Source organism: Cyclopterus lumpus, chromosome 3 (genome assembly GCF_009769545.1).
Source record: "Cyclopterus lumpus isolate fCycLum1 chromosome 3, fCycLum1.pri, whole genome shotgun sequence".
NCBI lineage: Eukaryota > Metazoa > Chordata > Actinopteri > Perciformes > Cyclopteridae > Cyclopterus > Cyclopterus lumpus.
The window spans coordinates 4,988,567-5,007,745 of NC_046968.1; the positions used below are offsets into that span (position 1 = coordinate 4,988,567).

At 42.8% G+C, this 19,179-nt stretch overlaps 1 protein-coding gene across 1 annotated transcript in view; it reads right to left on the reverse strand.

The window, feature by feature from the left end:
* The window catches only part of si:ch211-186j3.6 (neural-cadherin), a 272,276-nt gene that overhangs the window by 28,694 nt on the left and 224,403 nt on the right, over positions 1 to 19,179 (reverse strand). Inside the window, exons 32-33 of the mRNA XM_034527653.1 lie at positions 16,759 to 16,925; positions 5,283 to 5,547 (exon numbers count right to left, since the gene is read on the reverse strand). Coding sequence (XP_034383544.1) covers positions 5,283 to 5,547; positions 16,759 to 16,925 — 432 coding nt within the window. The remainder of the gene's footprint in view (positions 1 to 5,282; positions 5,548 to 16,758; positions 16,926 to 19,179) is intronic.

The following is a 19,179-nucleotide window of genomic DNA, read 5'->3' on the forward strand; positions in this document are numbered from 1 at the left end:
ATAGTTATGGGTTATAATGTTATAGCTGCTAGCTAGCAGCATGAGAGTCTCCATCCTTACTGCATATTCAAGAACAGAACAGAGAGATGGAGGATAAATAAAGTTAAAACCGGAGATGCAAAGGAGGAACTTGTGGCCAAGAAGAGAGCAATCCGACATAGCTACTTGTGTTGCTAGTGGTGCCAAAACTAACACATCAGTCACCACCGCACAAATCACGTTGGACAACGGAGAGTGTGATTACAGTCTGACAACACCGACGTACAGTCTCCCACCTTCCTCCAACAACAGTTCATAGCGCTGATACAAGTTTAAATAAACGTTGTTGGAATATCTACTTATTTATCTTTACGGTTTTCTTAATATGTTGCCGTAAATGGTCAAATTGACTTGTGCTTGTATAGCGACCACTCTTCCAATAACTCAAAGCGCTTTAACACACATTCATTCACAGACGGCAGGGGGCCACCTGCCCATCAGGAAACTAACTTATCATTCATACCATTCATGCCTGCGGGAGCAATTTGGGGTTAAGTGTCTTGTCCAAGGACACATCGACATGGACTAGCGAAGCTGGGGATTGAACCGAAGATCTGATCTGCTCTACCACTGAGCCACAGGCGCACGCAATGGGTAGTGTGCACAATAATCACTGTTTACTTTCTGCAACTGTTTCATGCATTCGGAATTCTTTGTATATTGTATAATTTTGTGGGGCCAAGCAAATCCTACAGAAATGAAAGCCTTCAGTTTATACATGAAAGTATTACATATTTTTTGTATTCATATATATATATATATATATATATATATATATATATATATATATATATATATATATATATATATATATATATATGTATATATATATATATACATACATACACATAAGAGTATCTATTCTATTCACCCCTGACTGAAAAATAAGCCACCATTAACCTATATAAAGACCCTTAATGCAAGAAGAAAAAGAATACTGAGATATACCGTAAAACTGATTTATAATAATATACTGTGATACAGATTTGTACTCATACCGCAGCACTACTTTACTTCTCAATAAAGTCATTACTGAGATCTATGGACAGCACTTCTATTTTGTGTCTAGGCTCTGACCTTGTCACTCCCCACACTGAGGCACTCTGTCATGGACACATTACAACCAGTTAAATATCAGAGTTTGAATTGACACCTTTGTCCTGTTATTTATCCATCTTGCTTTACTCTAGCCGGCAATGTTGTGTTTTATCATCTTACTATTATCTCAAATAAATGTTTCAACCAATTAATCGATCAATCGAGGGGAATGTAGCCTGTGGGTGGACACTAGGGTGGATTTACTGAATTACATTAAATTAATTGCAATATATTTAGCTGAACTTGGATCCCTTCAAAGCAATTTAAAAAAATGACTTACAATAAAAGGATGTCATTTGCACATCAGCTACAATGCACACATTGGTTTATATCTCTACTTTAAGCTTAAACTCAAAATACCAGAGTTCCTTCTGTCGAGGTAATGTTCAAAACATCTACCATCTAACAACCACCATGTGCTGCCAAGGTGTTACCATCAGCAGCCCTACGCCATCCCCCTCCCGAGAAGAAGCTACTGGACACTTCAGAGTAGAAACATGAACGGCTCTCTCTAGAGCCAGTGTTTGTTGGTCTGTTCTGAGCTCCATAGAAAACACGGCGGACTTCGTAAAGAGGACCAGCCCTCAGTGTAGATACGAAGTTCTCATTTTAAGGAAGCGAAAAAACACGACGATTCTTAAATTCAGCCGATAATACATGAATGAAAACATAGTTGCGAATAATATATTCCACTCCAGTGAATAGATCCAAGTAAATCCCACACGCTGGACCTCTAACATCTCATTACACCTTTTTCAATATTTGAAAAGAGACGTTCACAGAAGTAAATGCAACCGCACACAGACGAGGTTCACGCACGCGCACACACTCATCCACGTACAATTTCCCTGCCACCCTCGATCACATCTGCTGCCTTTGAAATTGAATGCTTTTAAAGTCCATTTAATAAACACATTGTCTTTTACTGCCTGAGGCACATCTGTCTAATTTCAGAGAGCTCTCTCTCTGTCTCTCTCTCTGTCTCTCTCTCTCACTTGCAGTCTTCTTCTCTCAGTAGTTGTGATTTTTTTCTCTCTCTATTATCATACAGTGTCTTGCCTTTTTTTTCTTCTTCTATGCATCCTATCCGGAACTCTTTTTTTTCCCTGTCTGAATCTTTGGGCTGTGTCTGCCAACAGTAGGGTCCATAATGTATGTACCGTATGCTCCTCTCAATCTATGACACGAGAATATGCTTCCTGTTTCAGACCTTTTATGTACGTCTTGTTTCAGTCTGACGATCAACACAACGGTATTGTTGTATCCATGCCAATGAAGGTCCAATGACCTTAATGGGGCGCTTATTTCACCCATACCACAGTAATGTAGTATTTATATAAGTACTACATTCAAAAGCTGAACCGTATCGTTGTGGCATCAATAAACACATCTATTGTTCAGCAGTGAACGGCTTTGAAAGGCACAGACAAATGATGTCATCCCGCTGAAAGTAGTATTGGAGTATTGTGTTACCGCTGCAGACATATATTATTATGCAAGTATATTATTGTTCAATATGGAAGACATAAAACACACGTGGAGTTGGCGAGCTATGCTCCAATGTGTTTTCGATATTACAAGTGTCACGAACAAGAGTCTAAAAAGATTCTTAATTATAATTCACGGGGCGGCTGTGGCACACGGGTTGGAATGTGACGTCCTTTAAGTTCTCGGTTGAAATTCCTGTGTTTTAATAAAAGCTTTCAAAATTAAGTTAATCTAACACACACACACACACACACACACACACACACACACACACACAGAACTCTCTAGCCTCTCCACGCACCGAGCAGCCCATCGATGCATGTGGGTGAATTAGCCATGAAACGTTCATATCGATCATTCATTAACACGTCACGTGTCACAGTTCTCCCTTGATAGATACAATGAATTATTTCTTCTCAGGAGGAATACTTGTTAAACCGACTCACATGGCCATGAATGTCACATCACCCTTTTCACTTCACCCTGTGACACATGGATCCCCCCATACACACATGGACCCCCCCATACACACACACACACACACACACACACACACACACACACACACACACACACACACACACAATACAGCTGGGATGACGTCTGGATGGTCTACAGCAAACAATCTTCAGTGCCGTTTTGCTATTTTACCATTGTATGAACCGTCGGCTCTCCACTGAAAGGGGCTTTCAGAGAGACGTGTCATAACATCTTTCCCATACTCTGCAGACAATGTGTACCTCTTAACCATTCAGCCCTGGCATTCATCTGCCTGGGATTTTAAAGGAAGGCTCTCTTGTCCTCAAAAATCAATATCAGCGCTGTTCTGTAGAAAATAATCAAAAGAAAGATCCTTGGAAAAAGAATCAGGAAGAGAACAAATGAGGATTATTGGAATAGTTTGCACCCCAGTCACAAAAGAAAATCTAAACTATTGAGCAATGTAGGTGTCCTGTTTTTGTGTGATACCCTTTTCATAACTAATTGAGAGAAAACATGGTTGAAATCCATTTCTGTGTATGTTTTTACAACCTCGGTCCCATTTCCAGTATTTAGGACAGCATTTTTTTTTCTCATCAGCCGGAAGCTAACTTGGGTCAAATGGCCCATTAGGAAGCAGGTTCTTCATTTCCATTTGTTTCATTAGTGTCATGAACCAGCAAGGTTCTCATCTCGTCTTTCCTGTGGGTTTAACACATTCAATCACGTCAACTGCCCGTGACTCCAGATGTGTATTTGAAGAATTAGAAATCAGCCTTCCCGGGTCTGCTGTTTGCACTCTTAATAGCCACTGGCCTTTCGAACCGTGTCACCTTCTTCTCCGTTTCCTGTGCTTGTTGAAGGTGGGATGGCATTATAATGTCTTTTTTTCCCCCCTTCTTTAAGCACTGCTTGAATACTGCGGGCCAAATTTAGAAAAAGGCAGCACGGTTTTTGTGGCTACTAAACTTGCACAAATATGACAAAAAGAAACAATGCAGCCCAAACCGTGCTGCCAAGCAGACAGTGACTCGGTGCTTCTGTCTCATATGTTTTATTTTTCATGAAAAAAAAACAATCAAATTCACAAAGACTCGAGCTAACAGCCACACCCACATTCATGAGGGTTGTCACGTCTAATATTTACATTGATTATGGCAGCATTGAATGAGATTGTGTCTTCTATCCTCTGCTTCAAATCCTGCCATCTCCTTTTACAGTCTGAAGGTGTGCGATTGACAAAACTGGGAAATTAAAATCCCAAATCCAGTTTGCCTCGATCAAGTTTAAATTCTTTGCCTGAAGTTTTGAGCAGGACCCGTAGCTCACGCTCTGAACACGTGTTTTTTTTCTTGTTTTCACTCTGACGCTGTTCTGCCTATTGTGTTTTCGGCATTTATACTTTGTGTAATATCGTGAATGGAAAATCTTTTGTGAATTGGACCTTGAGAAGTGACCTTGACAGCGGTTGGCAAGTGACGCGCAATTCATGGCTTGTGAATTTGCCCATTAGTTTAGATTGAATGTTATCAATGGAGAAAATAAACAGGGAAAAGCAGCAGCTTCACAGATGTGACACAAATAGACTACTTGTAAATGTTCGGCCTCATTGCGCTGCAGCTCAGAAATCCTGAGAAGATTGAAGTCCTTATCTTAGTCTGTGTGACATAGAGTATGGTGTAAAAATATATCTGAATACATTTGAATAGTAGTAACTCTTAAGAGACGTCTTAAACAAGTTGCAACACATAGAACAGAAGGAAACTGCATGCAGCTGTCCACATCTGGCAAATCAGACTCGGGTCCCTGAAACTCCAGATTGAACAGGTTTTGTGAGAAATGGCAGCACCTTGATTGCTGGTATTTGTATTATGTGCTACGGGGCATCAAATAAATTGTACTTTTAACAAGTTGTCCTTCAGCCCCTGGCCTCTCCCAGCTGCACCCATGTCGACGTACCTGACAGCTCCTCGGCCTCAACCCGAAGCGAAGTTATCTACGCTGACAAAAGGAAAGTGCTGCGAGGGGCTCGGGATTCAGCCTCCAGCGTGTCCAATTCACAGGGAACCTTCATCGCTTCATTTGCTGCTCTTAACACCTGATGTCCGGAAGGTCTTTTCTGAGACCAATGAAAACGCAGACGTTGTTGTGAGCGGCCTGTGATGCGTGTCACCTACCCTGGAAGCTCTTGTTGATTCCAGAGGGGAAGGTGTTCCCCAGCATCACCACAGTGGGGTCAATGATGATTTCTCGGCTTCGGCCCCGCGACCCGGTGACCTCCCGCTGACCCCCGCCGCCGTCCAGTCGCAGAATCATCTCGTTGTCGTGCCGATCGAGGAAGACCTCGTGCCATTCGCCGTTGTCGAGGCGATAGGTGGGCAGGGTCAGGTTGTAGTCCCCGTCTCCGAGGTTGTAGAAAACGCAGAGGAGGCCCTGGAAGATCTTCAATGGGAAAAGAGGACGTTTTAGTTTGCAAGTTCAGTTGCACCAAGTTTGCTCTGCGATTGAAAGGTTTCATTTTTAATTTCAATCATAATGGCTATTTATAACTGCTAATGGTCCAACACATACGTATGTAATTGATTTCCATGATTAATCTTGACCCATCATAAGCTTAATGAGTCAAGTTGGGATGCATTGGGTTGACACATACTGCAACAGCTTGACGAAGCTGAGATATCAATTTGCACCATTAGTCAAACACCAAGAAGCTGGCCTTTCATCAATATTTCTTAGGGAATAAAATACACTGGACACTAATTGGTTACCTGCCATTTGTTGAGGCAGCTCCATTGGGAAGCTTTCCTTCTGGCTTCAGCCATACATTTTAATATGTATGAAGCGGGCTTTCTTTGGACTGTATCATTCACCATCAAAGTAGTTCTTCTGTTTTGCATAACCTTTGTCACTATCAACCAAGATACATTTATAAACTCAGAAGCCCATAACTCTTAAGACGAAACATTTCCTTCTTTTTTCATCTATTCTGAGCCCTTTCACAACTGTCCCCAATTTCCCTTTTGTTGCCGTCTCAACATAGCAACGGGCCGTGTTGCAAACAGAGTGTGTGGCCTTTTGTATGAACATGAATGTTTTACGGTGCCACGTCGCAATCTGTCCGATGGCGGCTAACAGCGCAATCATAGATCAATCAATCAAACTTGATTTGCGGAGCACCTTTTGTACAGGTTAGTTCAGCTCAAAGGGTTTCACAGATGAAATATGACAAGACGGAAATAAGAGTACAGACCTTGAAAACAGTTTAACAAAATGAGACCAATTGCAAAGATTATGAAATAAAACAGATATAAAAGCTTTAATAACAGTAGTAGTAGTAAAACAGTGTGAAATACAAATTAGACGAATATTAAAATAGAATAAGCTGTTTCAGCTATAATACAATAAAGTGGGTCGGAGAGCTCGGTGTCTGAACTCTGCATGTGCACATGTCATAAATCGCTGTAGCAGAAGAGAACAAACATCGTGAATATTGGCACAATACAGATCAAAGGCATCGCTGATGATCTCCGATGTTTTTGCAAAGCGAAACTAAAAAAAACGACTGCAGTAGTCATAAAATTGAACAAAGAACTAGAAGACATTGTTCCTTTCCAAATGACAACTGCCATCTGTCTATATTTGAGCAGAAAGAAGCACGCCAATGTACCAAATGTATTGTTTTCAATGCATTTGAATGTGGCTCATGACATTCAGCTTCTTTGTTCTTTTTGGGGGGGACGGCGGCGGAAGTCTCAGCAGCACGGATCTCAGCAAACCCAATCACAACTATCTACACAGCAAGATACCGCTGAGGGTAAATGTATTGAGCCGACTCCAGTGCAAGTCGCAGGTTTTAAAGCTAATGGGGATCAGGAGGGAGGGAGTGCTCTGGTTAAAGTGACATTTTAACGTGTGCAAACATGCCCTGCTGTTGGTGTCGTCAAGACACACACAAACACACACACACACACACACACACACACACACACAGGCAGAGCCCATCTCTGGGAGGGCATCACGTTGAGGAAAAGAGATTTGTGAGGAATTGATGAGAGGCAAGAAAGTAAGAGAGAATTCATGGATGCGAAGTGAGAATGAGTGAGAAAAAAAAAGAAAAAAAAAACATGTTTACAGAACCAGCTGTTTCCGTCCGCCCTCAAAGCGTGAGATGAAAACGGTTCCGTTTTGGCCCGCCTGTGATGCTAATATTCACATGTCCATCACAGAGTAATATTCATTTAAAACCAATCCAGGAGGCTGTGTTTCTGTGTGCGTGTGCATTTGTGTGTGTGTGTGTGTGTGTGTTTGTGTGTGTGTGTGTGAGAGAGATACAAAGTCAGTTTTAAGAGGGATAGTGGGTCGTCCTCATTTCAATTTCAAACCACTTCTTCCAAGTGTCCCACTGAGCATAATTTCCTCCCCTCTATCTTTCTCTGCCACATAAACAGGGGACTGAGAATGAGAAAGAGGAGGGAAGAGAGATAGAGAAAGAGAGAGAGAGATGTGAGGAGGAAGGAGAAGGAGGTGACTATTAACGCTCCAGCTCCATCTCCATCTCGACATAATAAAGACAAACCAAGTTTATTTTTGGGGGGGGGGGGGGCAAACCAGCCATCACCTGTCAGCTCTCTGTCCCCCTCTACCAGGGTCCCTGTCTTTGAGCCTCCCATCACCTCCACCTGTCTCTCTCTCTCTCTCTCTCTCTCCACTCACCTCCTTCTCCCTCCGCCGCCTCCTCTTCCCTGAATGCAGCTAAAGTGCTGACGGCTCCGAGGCTGTTTAGCCGGAGCGCCGCGGCTCATTTCAAGGCTCTGCGCTGAAGTATTAATTATATTTAGAATCCGCTGGGGCGGCGCTTTTTAACCAGACGCACTCCCGGCCACCTGATTTTTTACCCCCAATTAAAGCTGAGCGGAGCGGAGCAATTTGGCTCCGGCTCCGCTCCCTGGGCGCGCACAGGTTCAAGGGTGTGTGTGTGTGTGTGTGTGTGTGTGTGTGTGTGTGTCTCTCTCTTTGCCAGGGGCGTCGCACGCGAGGCGGGGGCGAAGGTGTGCGACTGCAGTTGTGGAGTAAACAGTCCCACTGCAGGGGACGGTTCCGATCCCCTCAGACGGCGCCCCCCCCCCCCCCTTCCCACCTACGCTACAGCCTTGTGGACATGTGCAGATGATGTGTTAATCTACCTTCTCCTCATGATTAAATAAATGCTGTGCAGATACAGATTATGTGCATAAATGACCGGCTCATGCATTTTCCCGTAGGCTACCCTTTAAGTTATGCTTGGGAAATGAAGACCTCTGTGCTCATTTCCAGCATTGCATTCCTACAAGTGGTTCTCCCCCCACCGGATCTGACCTGCAGTCTCCTGCTTTAGAGACTAAATATTGATTTGATCATAAAAAGATATATACCATACGCTGCTGGGCAAATTACATAAAATTCTGATTAGCTCAGAGGCAGATGATTGTAATTTATGTTAAACACAGCTCCAGTTTTGTGTCGAAGTGATATACCCATTTATTGACCAATATTTTCCTGGAGAGAACTATGCAATATGGTGCCAACTATAGAAAGGAAGAAATGCATTGTTCTTTAAATAAAAACCCCAAGTACATCATTTTGTATTTCCTTTATACACATGAACCTTTACTCTGGATATTTAGTGAATGCCATGCATGCCTCAACACAACTATTCATATTTTCTGCATGTGCTCCAGCTGGTTTTGTCCTGCACGTCATTCTTCAAAAGGTATCCGTTTGTCATTCCCCAGTCAAGGTAATCTGCCTTGTAAAAATAAACGAGGCAAACAGTGTGAAGCTAATGAAGCGGTAAAATAGCAAAGTGACTTCGAGCCCAGCGTCTGATTAATGACTTATTTTAATCAATGCATTTCTAGTCATCAACACTAGCCGTGGCTTGCTATTGTGGTTTTGAAGAAGCAAACTCCCCAACTGTTGATAACGTTCAACAGACGCCGTAGAGAAGAAGTGATTGACTTTTTACTATAAGGAGATGCCCGTTGTCCGTTATCCCTATAGCTCTTTTCATTGCTTGATTTTCACTTCTGACCTCTTTACGCCTCGGTTTGAAATGCGCCTCGTAACCGGACTGATTTAACCCGATTACATTCACACCTGCTCTTCATAAGTGCCTCCAGTGTCCACATTGAGATTAAACTGTGGTTCGATCGCTCTGTCTTTAAGGGCCTGAGAGGGAGCCTCCAGTGGGAGCTTCAAATCTTCTCTGTGGATTCCTACCGGAGCGCAGTTATTGGGTTCTATCCATGTTCACTCATTCCCAGTGAGCGGAGGGTTTGCAGTGGATATTTGGGAGTTTGAAGCACGGATGTAGAAAGAGAACTGGGTACAGTGACGCAAGAATGAAAATAATTTAAGTATGACTTATGAGGAAAAGCATTCTGGGATCTTCTGGCGATCTTCCGCAAGGATTCGGCTATTAGTTCATTTTACAACTTTTAGGACCTATTGATGTAAATGAGGACTATTAAGGTGTTCGTACTGGGAAGTTGATTAACCTAAAAGAAATTGAAATAAATTAAAAGCGCTGATTTACAGACATCTCTTTCCCAATGTAAGTCACTTGGGTCCTCTTGGGCGCAACGTGATTGTAATTCCACCGCTTTGGCCACGATGTAAAATTAGCTTCAAAGCGCTGCGCCTCTACCTGGGGGGGGGGGGGGGGGGGGGGGGGGGGGGGGGGGGGGGGGGGGGGGGCCTGGTGCTGTGTGTGAAGTCGATCTGGAGCTTCCTTACTGTTTTTACAATCAACGGTTCCCGACAGCGGCAGAAACCTGCAGGATGAAAACAGGAGCTCACAAATAGCAGTTTCAGTGAGTCCACATGTGGTATCTCAGGTGGAGCCCACAGCAGCTACGTGTGGAAAAGAAGCTGTGACCCCGAAACACATACGCATGAAGTGAGCTAACATAAAACGTTGCTGGAGCAGCGAACCCCCTGCTGGCTTCCCACCCGTGAAGGCGGCCAAATACCGCAAATGCAGTGTGCTTCTCTGCGGTGGTGGGGAGAGAATTTTGCCCCTGCGTCAACTATGACAACTCCAATTTTCTTGATGACACGATTTGTTGTGCTTTTGCAAAAGGTGTTTCATTATGGTGCGTACGTTTTTTAATTGGCTTGTAATCAGTGAGTGAAAATGGCTGCCAAAACATTGGCCCCGCTCACTGTGCGGTAATGAGACCGACACAGAGGACCAAAGGCGGTGCTGCCGTTACGGATACTCTTCCCATGATGCCTTTCCCTCTGCATGTGCCACTGTTAATCGTCATTGCGTGTATTCATAATTCTCAATTAAACTTAAACAGAAAAAATTTCATTTTTCATCTTTGATCTAAAAATCTGTTAAATCCTGAATAATAAAATAAATATGAATAAAAAACATTATATATTTTGTGTGTGTTTTACCAACAAATCTATTGTTTTGTCAAAATCTACTACAGAGGCCATGAGAGGCAAATGAAGAAAGAAAAAGAATAACACCTCGTGATCCATTTTCTTGATTATGAATGTTTCTGTTTTTGACTTATGTGAAATAAGGTTTTGCCAGGACAATCTTAAATTCATTAGTTTTTTTTCCAGCTGAGTATTAATTCATCATGCACACTCAACACGAGGTAGGTGCATATTCTTTGAAAAATAAATGTACTTGCTAAAACCTGTGAAAAATAATCACCAGAATCATTTTCTCACTTTTGTACATTACCTATTTATTCTAACTCACAACGTTGTATTTTGTCCAACCTGATGTGTTACTGTATGTCTGCATAATAAGAGGTAGCTGGGAATGTATCAAAGCAAGACAGCCATGTGCCAGCAACCCTGAGAAGATCTGTAGAACGAACACAAGTGAGATGAAGGAAGTCCAATTGAGAAAAGAGGCAGTGATGGAGAAAAGAACACACAACGGAACTGAAATAATGAAACAACACACCATTAAACTGCACCTTATTCTAGTTTACAGGACCTCCCAAAGGCTATTCCTACATGTTGACCTCCACCAATATGGCCAGTCTGTCTGTGTTCAGCGCATTCCAAGAGATGTATACATACATTTATGTAAAGAGCAAATTAAATATATATATTTTAGCCCACCCTCTTGCAACATCCGCTTTAATTATCAGTTTGGAGATTCCTTTTCTTAGACATTATTTCGTACAGGCACATTTCTGCACAAAGAGAGAGCTGTACTCTGACATCAGAAAGTCACGGCTACAAATAGAAAAAGATAACTGGTTTCATTATTTTATATCAAGTCCCGTGTTAAATCTTGGCCTGTGAAGCTGAGAGAAAATCAGGCGTGTGGCTAAATGATGAAAATAATGTGTTAGTCCCCTGATTGTTAACGCTGCTCTTGGTGACCACATCAGTCAGGGAGTGAGACGCTGAAATGATCACTTTACCGGCAGCCCGAATTGAGCACTGGGTTCTCCACTCTAAAAATGTATAAAACATGTGTCTGTATAAAGTATGTATCGTTTTGGCTTTCAATGAAGTCGAGAGAACACCATGTCCTCATTAAAATCCCACAGGCAAAAGAGCCCCAATCATATCAGACATCACAATACACACATCCATAAAGCAGATTGAGTTAGGGGGGCGATAGATGGCAGTGGGGGACGGCAGTGATCTACAGTGTATCACAGAGGGTAACGGCTGGAACGGGAGCTGAGCTGGATGAGGGCTCTCTTAAATGCTTTTACGTTCTCTTTTGACAAGTTGGTTTTTTTGGGGGGGGGGGGGAAATAGGGATTTTATTTTTTGAAGTGGGGTGCCGATGATTTGTTGACACTGGAGGCTGTCTGAACTGATGATCTCTTCACAGTATGAAGTAGTGGGTAGTACAATTTAAGGGTTTTCCCTTATACTAATATTATAAAGTACAAACAACTGCGTGTGCAGCGTTTAACATTGTGTACTGTGGATTTATTTATTATATCAAATGTCAAATGTTTGTGAGCCAAGCCTGGACCGACCTCAGGGATGCTGTGACTACAGGACGCTACGGCGACAGCAGATGTGTTTGCTTTGTGCCTGAAGTGCACAGAGGTGACACATTAAAGGTAAAACCAACAACATGTCTGAGGAAGGTTTGGAGCCCCCTCCTCTATTGTCTCGAGCCCCTACTGGAGGGACAAACGCCACACTTCCAAAATAAATGCCCTCATTTTGGTGATGGCCTCATGCTCCGCCATCATTCTGTCACGACCGAACTAAGAACTTGAACCCAAACGCACGACTCGAGGCAAAGTCACAACAATAAAATCACAGTTTAATAAACTGGAACAAACAAACAGAAAATCAACATGAACAAAGTAGCAAAGAAACTAAACCTGGCAAATAGCGAAAAACAAATAGGAACAAAGTAACAAAAGAACATGACCTGGTAAATGGCCAATTGCAAATGGCATGGAAAGGGCTGGTTCTCTGGCACAAAAGACAAGACGAACTGGCCCAGGACAAAGGGAGACGCAGACAATATATATACACAGGGTGAGGGCACAGGTGGGCGAGACAGCCAATCAGACCAGAAGGGGAAACACACAGGGGAAGGAGCAAGTTGCCTGAAACGAGAGGAAAAGTTCACTTTCAAAATAAAACAGGAAGTCACGAGACAACATGGACGCAAGACACAAAAACTCCAGATCCTGACACATTCAACCATTTCTGCATAGAAATGAGCTTTGCTGACCAGTGGTTCTTTACGGTGAACCACGGCGACCACGGAGAGGAAGACCAAGAGAAAGACGTTTTTTTTTCTGACACAGAGATCGATGTGCTTGTGGGTGAGGTGGTGCACGAACACTAATGCTGCATGATGGTGCATCCATCATGCGGCATTAGGCGCGGGTGTCACCTCAGTATAAATGTGTTTACAGCAATCACACTGATTGCTTCACAATTTGGCAAGATGGTCGCAACAATCGGTGATGTGTACCTCATCCTGGGATATCGTTTAGAAATGGAAGTTTGATGGGTGTATACTATTTATTTATTTAGGTTATGGCAAACATGGCCTGCATTGTGATTAGGACTCATATTTATTGTGTGAAATGAAAGAAATACAATGATCTCTTGCTACTTATTCCTATTTATTTATTTATTGTTTCCTTAATAACGTTGAACTGAGCCAGTTGTGACTTAATTGTTGAACTATTGCATATTCTTTAGTAGGCCAATAATGATATATATTATATATCGACCCAGACAAGATGGTTGTCCTCCCCAAAGAAAAGCTTAAGACTCAATACTATTCAATTTGACATCATTTCTCGACTATTATTATAACTAAGGATAAAGTATCTCTAGTTAAATCATTATTTGATTATTTACACCAATCACGGTCTTCGTCTAAACATTTAATTCCTCTAGAAATGTTTGCCCTGTAAAAATCATATTCCGTTAATCAAAAGAGAGAAACACTTTTAAATGAATGGTTCAGTGAATATGTTTGTACCCAAATAAAAGAAAATATGATACAATGAACAGTCCACTAATTATTTTACAAAAAGGCCAAGAATATTGTATCAATAACTTGCAGCACTTTGCTCTCACCATCATTCTTTGTTAACTATTTTTAACTCTATTTGCAGTGGTAAAATCATTCATCAAATCATGAATCAGTATTTTTTATGATCATGTTGTTTTAGTCTATGCAAGCAACCTACTGGGCAAAGGGGACTGGAAGGGAATTAGATAGCCAGCCGCTAAGGAGTAGGAATTTAACAACTTCCTGTTTTATCCACACACTCTTGTCACAGCTCAAGAAGACTGTGAGAAGGGACTGACAGCCAATCAGTGGACCGTACTATTCTGTTTCTGATAATGCTCCAAAATGTTTGCAATGCTTTATATTCAACAACGTTTGAATACTTTGGAGTGCAGATGTTCTTTAGCTCTCTTAATGCCTCCCAAATTGAGGTAATCCCAGCACATTTCCATTCATTTTGACTAATGCGCACTGTCTTTTAAGAATCGACAATGAATCAAAGCAAACTAATGCAACACATAGTTACTTGGTTGTTTGCAACAGAACTCCCTCATATAGGAGAATCCCTCTAATACCTCCATTCTAGCGAGACGCTTTCATCCTACTGGGGAGGTAACCGCAGAACGCGGGAACTCACACAAAATGCTGCAATCAGTACTCCAAGGGGAGGAAGAAAGAAGTGCAACATCTTTAACTAACCATCTTGTTGGAATGCAAGGCACACACAAACAGCAGAAACAAAGCGCTTCTCACATTGTGAGTCTGCAGCCAGCCAAGAGTAACGCATACTAATTCCTTGCTCTGATTAAAAGCAAACAGAACAATTACAGGGAAGAAAACATAATCAAAGAAGGCAATATAGTTAGATTTCTGCCACGGAACATTACGGGGTTTCCATTTGTTCACTAAAGGGGGCGGGAGGATATTTCATAGGATTACACACATTTCCATGCTGTCTGCACCCGGGAAATAAATGCAGCATCTATTGAGGACAAATGATGTGAACCCATTCGCCGATGTGGCTGTGCTGAGGGAGCAGTGTGACATTTAAGAAGAAGAAACGCAGGAGAGAGTGGATGGGAAGGAGAGACAGATGGATGACAGACGAGGATCAGAGGAGAGGTTTTACTGTAACAGCAGCTGTGGTTTGGATAATCATCATCATCATTTCAGACGGTCGACGCTTGATCAATACGTGCGGTCTGCAGCGTGAGAGGACAGGACTGGCAGAGAGTAAGTTAGGGGTGGAAAAACAAGGAAGGGAGGCGAGCGAACAAAACAATATGAGGGCGCATTTCAACTGTGAGCGGAGCAACCGGAGGACAATAACAAAAAGGGGAGAAAATGAAGCCCTCGAGACAAATAACCAAATAAAACGGTTATATTCTGTGCTCAGTCCGGGCAGAGTGCCTTCAACGTCAATCTCAATCATTCACACTGCTAATACATCATCCTGCATAAGAACCTCTATTTTCTTTGACTATAAATTTCAGGCGACGCATTGCATTTACTCTCATAAACTCTCTTAAACTCCCCTGAGATGCCGCCGCCCTCGGCTAGAGGCAGGGTTAGAGGCAGGCTAAGCCTTCAAGATGGAGTGGAGATTCTGGTGTGATATGAAGTATGTGAATGAAAGCGGGTTCTATTGGCTTCACCTTACTGACATGCCCAGTTTATGCTAATCCCATGCAGTTTTTTGGACTAAAAAACATGCCGTTCTAGATGCTGTATGAACGTGTTAGTTTCTTCTGCATACTTGGTATATGGCAAGAAGGCTGAGAGAAGCCATTCCATTGTAGTGAGACCCCTTATTGAAACGTTATGAAATGAGCTGTTGCGAATTCTAGTATAACCACAGCCTTGTGAAACTTTACGAGCACAGAGGCCTCAGGCATTCTTCTCGGTATATTGACAACAAGGGGCTGTTCCTATTGTGTTCTTCAAGGTCTTGGTGTCTTAAGGTGGTATTTTGGAGGAATTTTAGACTTGATCTTTCGATTTTTGACAAATATTCTCTTAAATGGTTTCATTAATTATATCAACCCGAGAGTTAAAGCCTATTTGTGGCAAACTTTAGTAGATTATTAAATGTAAAATGTAGGATAATAAAACACAAATCAAATAGATAAAGAAATGGTTCATTTCGTTGAGCAATTAGAACGTGTTTTTTTAAGCAGTGCCCATCATGCTGCCAAGCAGTTTGTGTGCTATTTGCACATATTTTAATTAGTGCAAATGCAAACATTTACCCATCTGTATGAAATGAGCATCATTGCAAAAACAGTCCACAACACCAAGATCAGCGCTAACAGCCAAACGCATCACAGTGAAACTATTATTGTTGGTGGGAACTGTATACTGAATAAGGGCTGTCACGCCCAGACCTTCCCCGGATCACAGCAGCAGCTTCAAGTCATCTTCTTTTTAAGATCTGAAGGTGCACATTTGACAGACTTGTTGTTCTGCCCACTGTGTTGTTGACAGCAACATTCATACCTCGCCGAGTGGATCAGTGCACTCATCTGCAAAACTTTATGTAATGTCATTAGTGCAATACGCACCCATCTGAGTGGAAGCCAGTTAGCCTAGCTTGCTTGGTGACTGTTGCAGAGGGACAGACAGTTGAACGCAAAGAAAATAAATATATCTCGATAAAACACCTTGGCTATCAGGGCCATGACAGATTGATAACAATCATATTGTTTTATATTCCTCCCTCAGAAATGAAGAAAATAGGTGTATTTCAGATAAAACTATTCCTAAAAGGGTTATTGGGACATGCACCCAATGCAATATCATGTGATAAACCATTCAGCTTCTATGACTTTACAAGGAACAATTGGGCTTGTTTCGATGTCGTCGTCCACCCCCCCCCCCCCCCCCCCCCCCCCCCCCCCCCCCCCCCCCCCCCCCCCCCCCCCCCCCCCCCCCCCCCCCCCCCCAACAATTGAAACGAGGAGTGTATGATTGAAGAAAATGACTGCTGTTACTTTGCAGGATGGAAGGAAGAGGAGACATATCCACGATATTCAAAATCAGACAAAAACAGGCTGGATGTGTTTTCGCAGGCAACCCAAAATATATCACCCCCCCCCCCCCTCCCCACATGCTACACACACAGGCCTTACCTCTAGTCGTATATATTCACTCAGCTCCTTCGAGATGAGATTCAGGATGGTGCTGCTGTGTTTGCGGGTACGAAGCAGGACCTGAACCCACGTCCTCCGGGCCGGCAGCGGGGACGCCAGCTGGTAATGCGCGTGACTGTGGCCATCAAAGGAATACTCCGGGGCCTCTGGTGTTGACACACACAGGAATTATAAAGTCACATATTATTGAGATTAAACAAACTTTTCTTATCCAATTAGAAGACGGAAGTGACGTCACTTATCTAAAATAGTCTTAGCCCTAACCCTCCCTCACGCCCCCATGCAGAGCTGGTGGCCTGACAGAATATGCAGAATACACAAGATAGAATATAAATGTGTGGTCGAGCTTGGGTTATTCCTCCTTCTTAGGCACATGTTCCCTGCAGTGGATTAAGTGCATGCCAGGCCGACTAAACCAAGCACGTCTAAAATGTTTCGGAAGCCATTCTTGCGCAAGGCCGAGTTTTCCACCCGCTTCCTCGTTGTCTCTCCTTTCCGTGCAACTGCGACGAAGCTGAGCGGCCCGTGAGGTCCCGTTTGGAGGCGACGTCAGATCGCACATTTTCCCGGCCTCTTCCTCGGCACACGCTGTGCATCCGATCAGCCGCGTCCTCTCGGAAACTCCGCCGTGTCTTTTTCGTGGCTGTTTATCGAGGCCACGGAGCTGCCTGTGTGGGATTTGGGATTTGTGTGGGATGTGGTGAAATCAAATCCTATTAACACTATCAATTTTACACTAATAATCTTTCCTTTCTTAAATAGATAGGTTGTGCAGTACAGAAGAATGTGGCATGCTAAACCTGCAGAAATGGGGGTGTTGATTAAATCCCTGGTGGACTTTTTGAAGCCTCTGCTACATAAAGGGGAACAAAATACATTTAAGCTGTTTTCTTACTGCTGCTTAGATTTGTTGTCGACACTCCTTGCATCTTATATATATATATATATATATATATATATATATATACACACACACACACACACACACACACACACACGAATCCATTGAAGATGGTCACATGATGTTTGATGGTATGGCTGCAGTACCACTCGGTGTTTACCTCTTGATTGTCGCAACAACCAAAGACAGAACGTGATCCCTTTTCAAAGCAGCAGTTCTTCCTCGTGATATTTTAAACCACTGTGCAGAATCGTTCATGTTCCTTTAACTTAAGCGTTTCTCAACATCGGGGGTCTTCACAGAACGTTGAGGGGCGCTGGAAGCAATATTTTAGAAAGGGGGGACCTTGAGGTGTTCTTGGTCTAACGATGGGTTTGCGTATGTGTGTATGTATATTTTTTGAATGCCAGTTGAATCATTGGAATGCACATTTTCACAATGTTATCCTTACACTTGCTTTTACCATCATCATCTGAAGCCGGCACTTTATTGGAGGTTGCAAAGTTAACATTTGTGTGTGGGAGCCACACGGTGGTGACTTGTTTGCCTGATCAGTGTTTTCTGTTAGTTTTCCACCTCCGATAAAGACAATCAACATTTCCTGGGGAGGACCCCGACTAATATGTGCCCCCCCCCTCCCCCCACATTGTTTAAATAAAACCTGCATGGTTAAAGTGGCTTTTATGATTGGCTACCGTTTGTGACCAATGTCAAAGCCTAATTAAAGTTACAATTTCCAACTGTTGTATTTGTTAACCTCTCATGAATATGATTTATATTCACATGGCTACTTTGCTCTCCGGGGAACGCGTGATAATGATATTCCAACTGTCCAGTTTAATCAGATCTGTTATTTGGCATTCAATTCTTTTTGTGATAACACATAATAATAATCAACCTTAATATTGAGCTGAGACACTGAGATCACATTTTAATTGGGGGCAGTGAGGGACCTGGATAATGGACAGGGGAGCGCTGGCCCCGAGAAGGTTGAGAAACACTGCTCTCGCTGGACTCCCTGGATCCTTTTCCATTATCTCACCGGTACATGAAGCAACACACCCACCAGCAAGCTGCTGAGGTCCACGCATGGGTGCTTTCTGTCTGAATGCCAGGTAAGTGAGGTGGAACGTTACAGGCCAGGTTTTGTTGTTGTTGTTGTTGTTGTTGTAGTAACACATCAATATTTCATGTGACCGGCAGAAATGCAATTTGATACCAGGTGTGAATACATTTTAGCTAACGCATCTCCCTCCTCAATCTGGGCATGGGGTAAGTTCAAAACAGACATCAAGGGCTCCTGTGCCTTCAGAAAAACGGCAGACAGACAACAGGAAATGGGTGAGAGTGAGACGCCACAAAAGGTCCCCTGTCCAAATGTTGGTTTCTGTAAACCACGGATACGTTGAGTGTAAAGGTCTTTGCATTCGGTGAGTGCAAGAAAGTCTTCTGAGGGCGGAGGAACCACCTTTTTGGGGAGTTTTTCCTGATCCGATGTG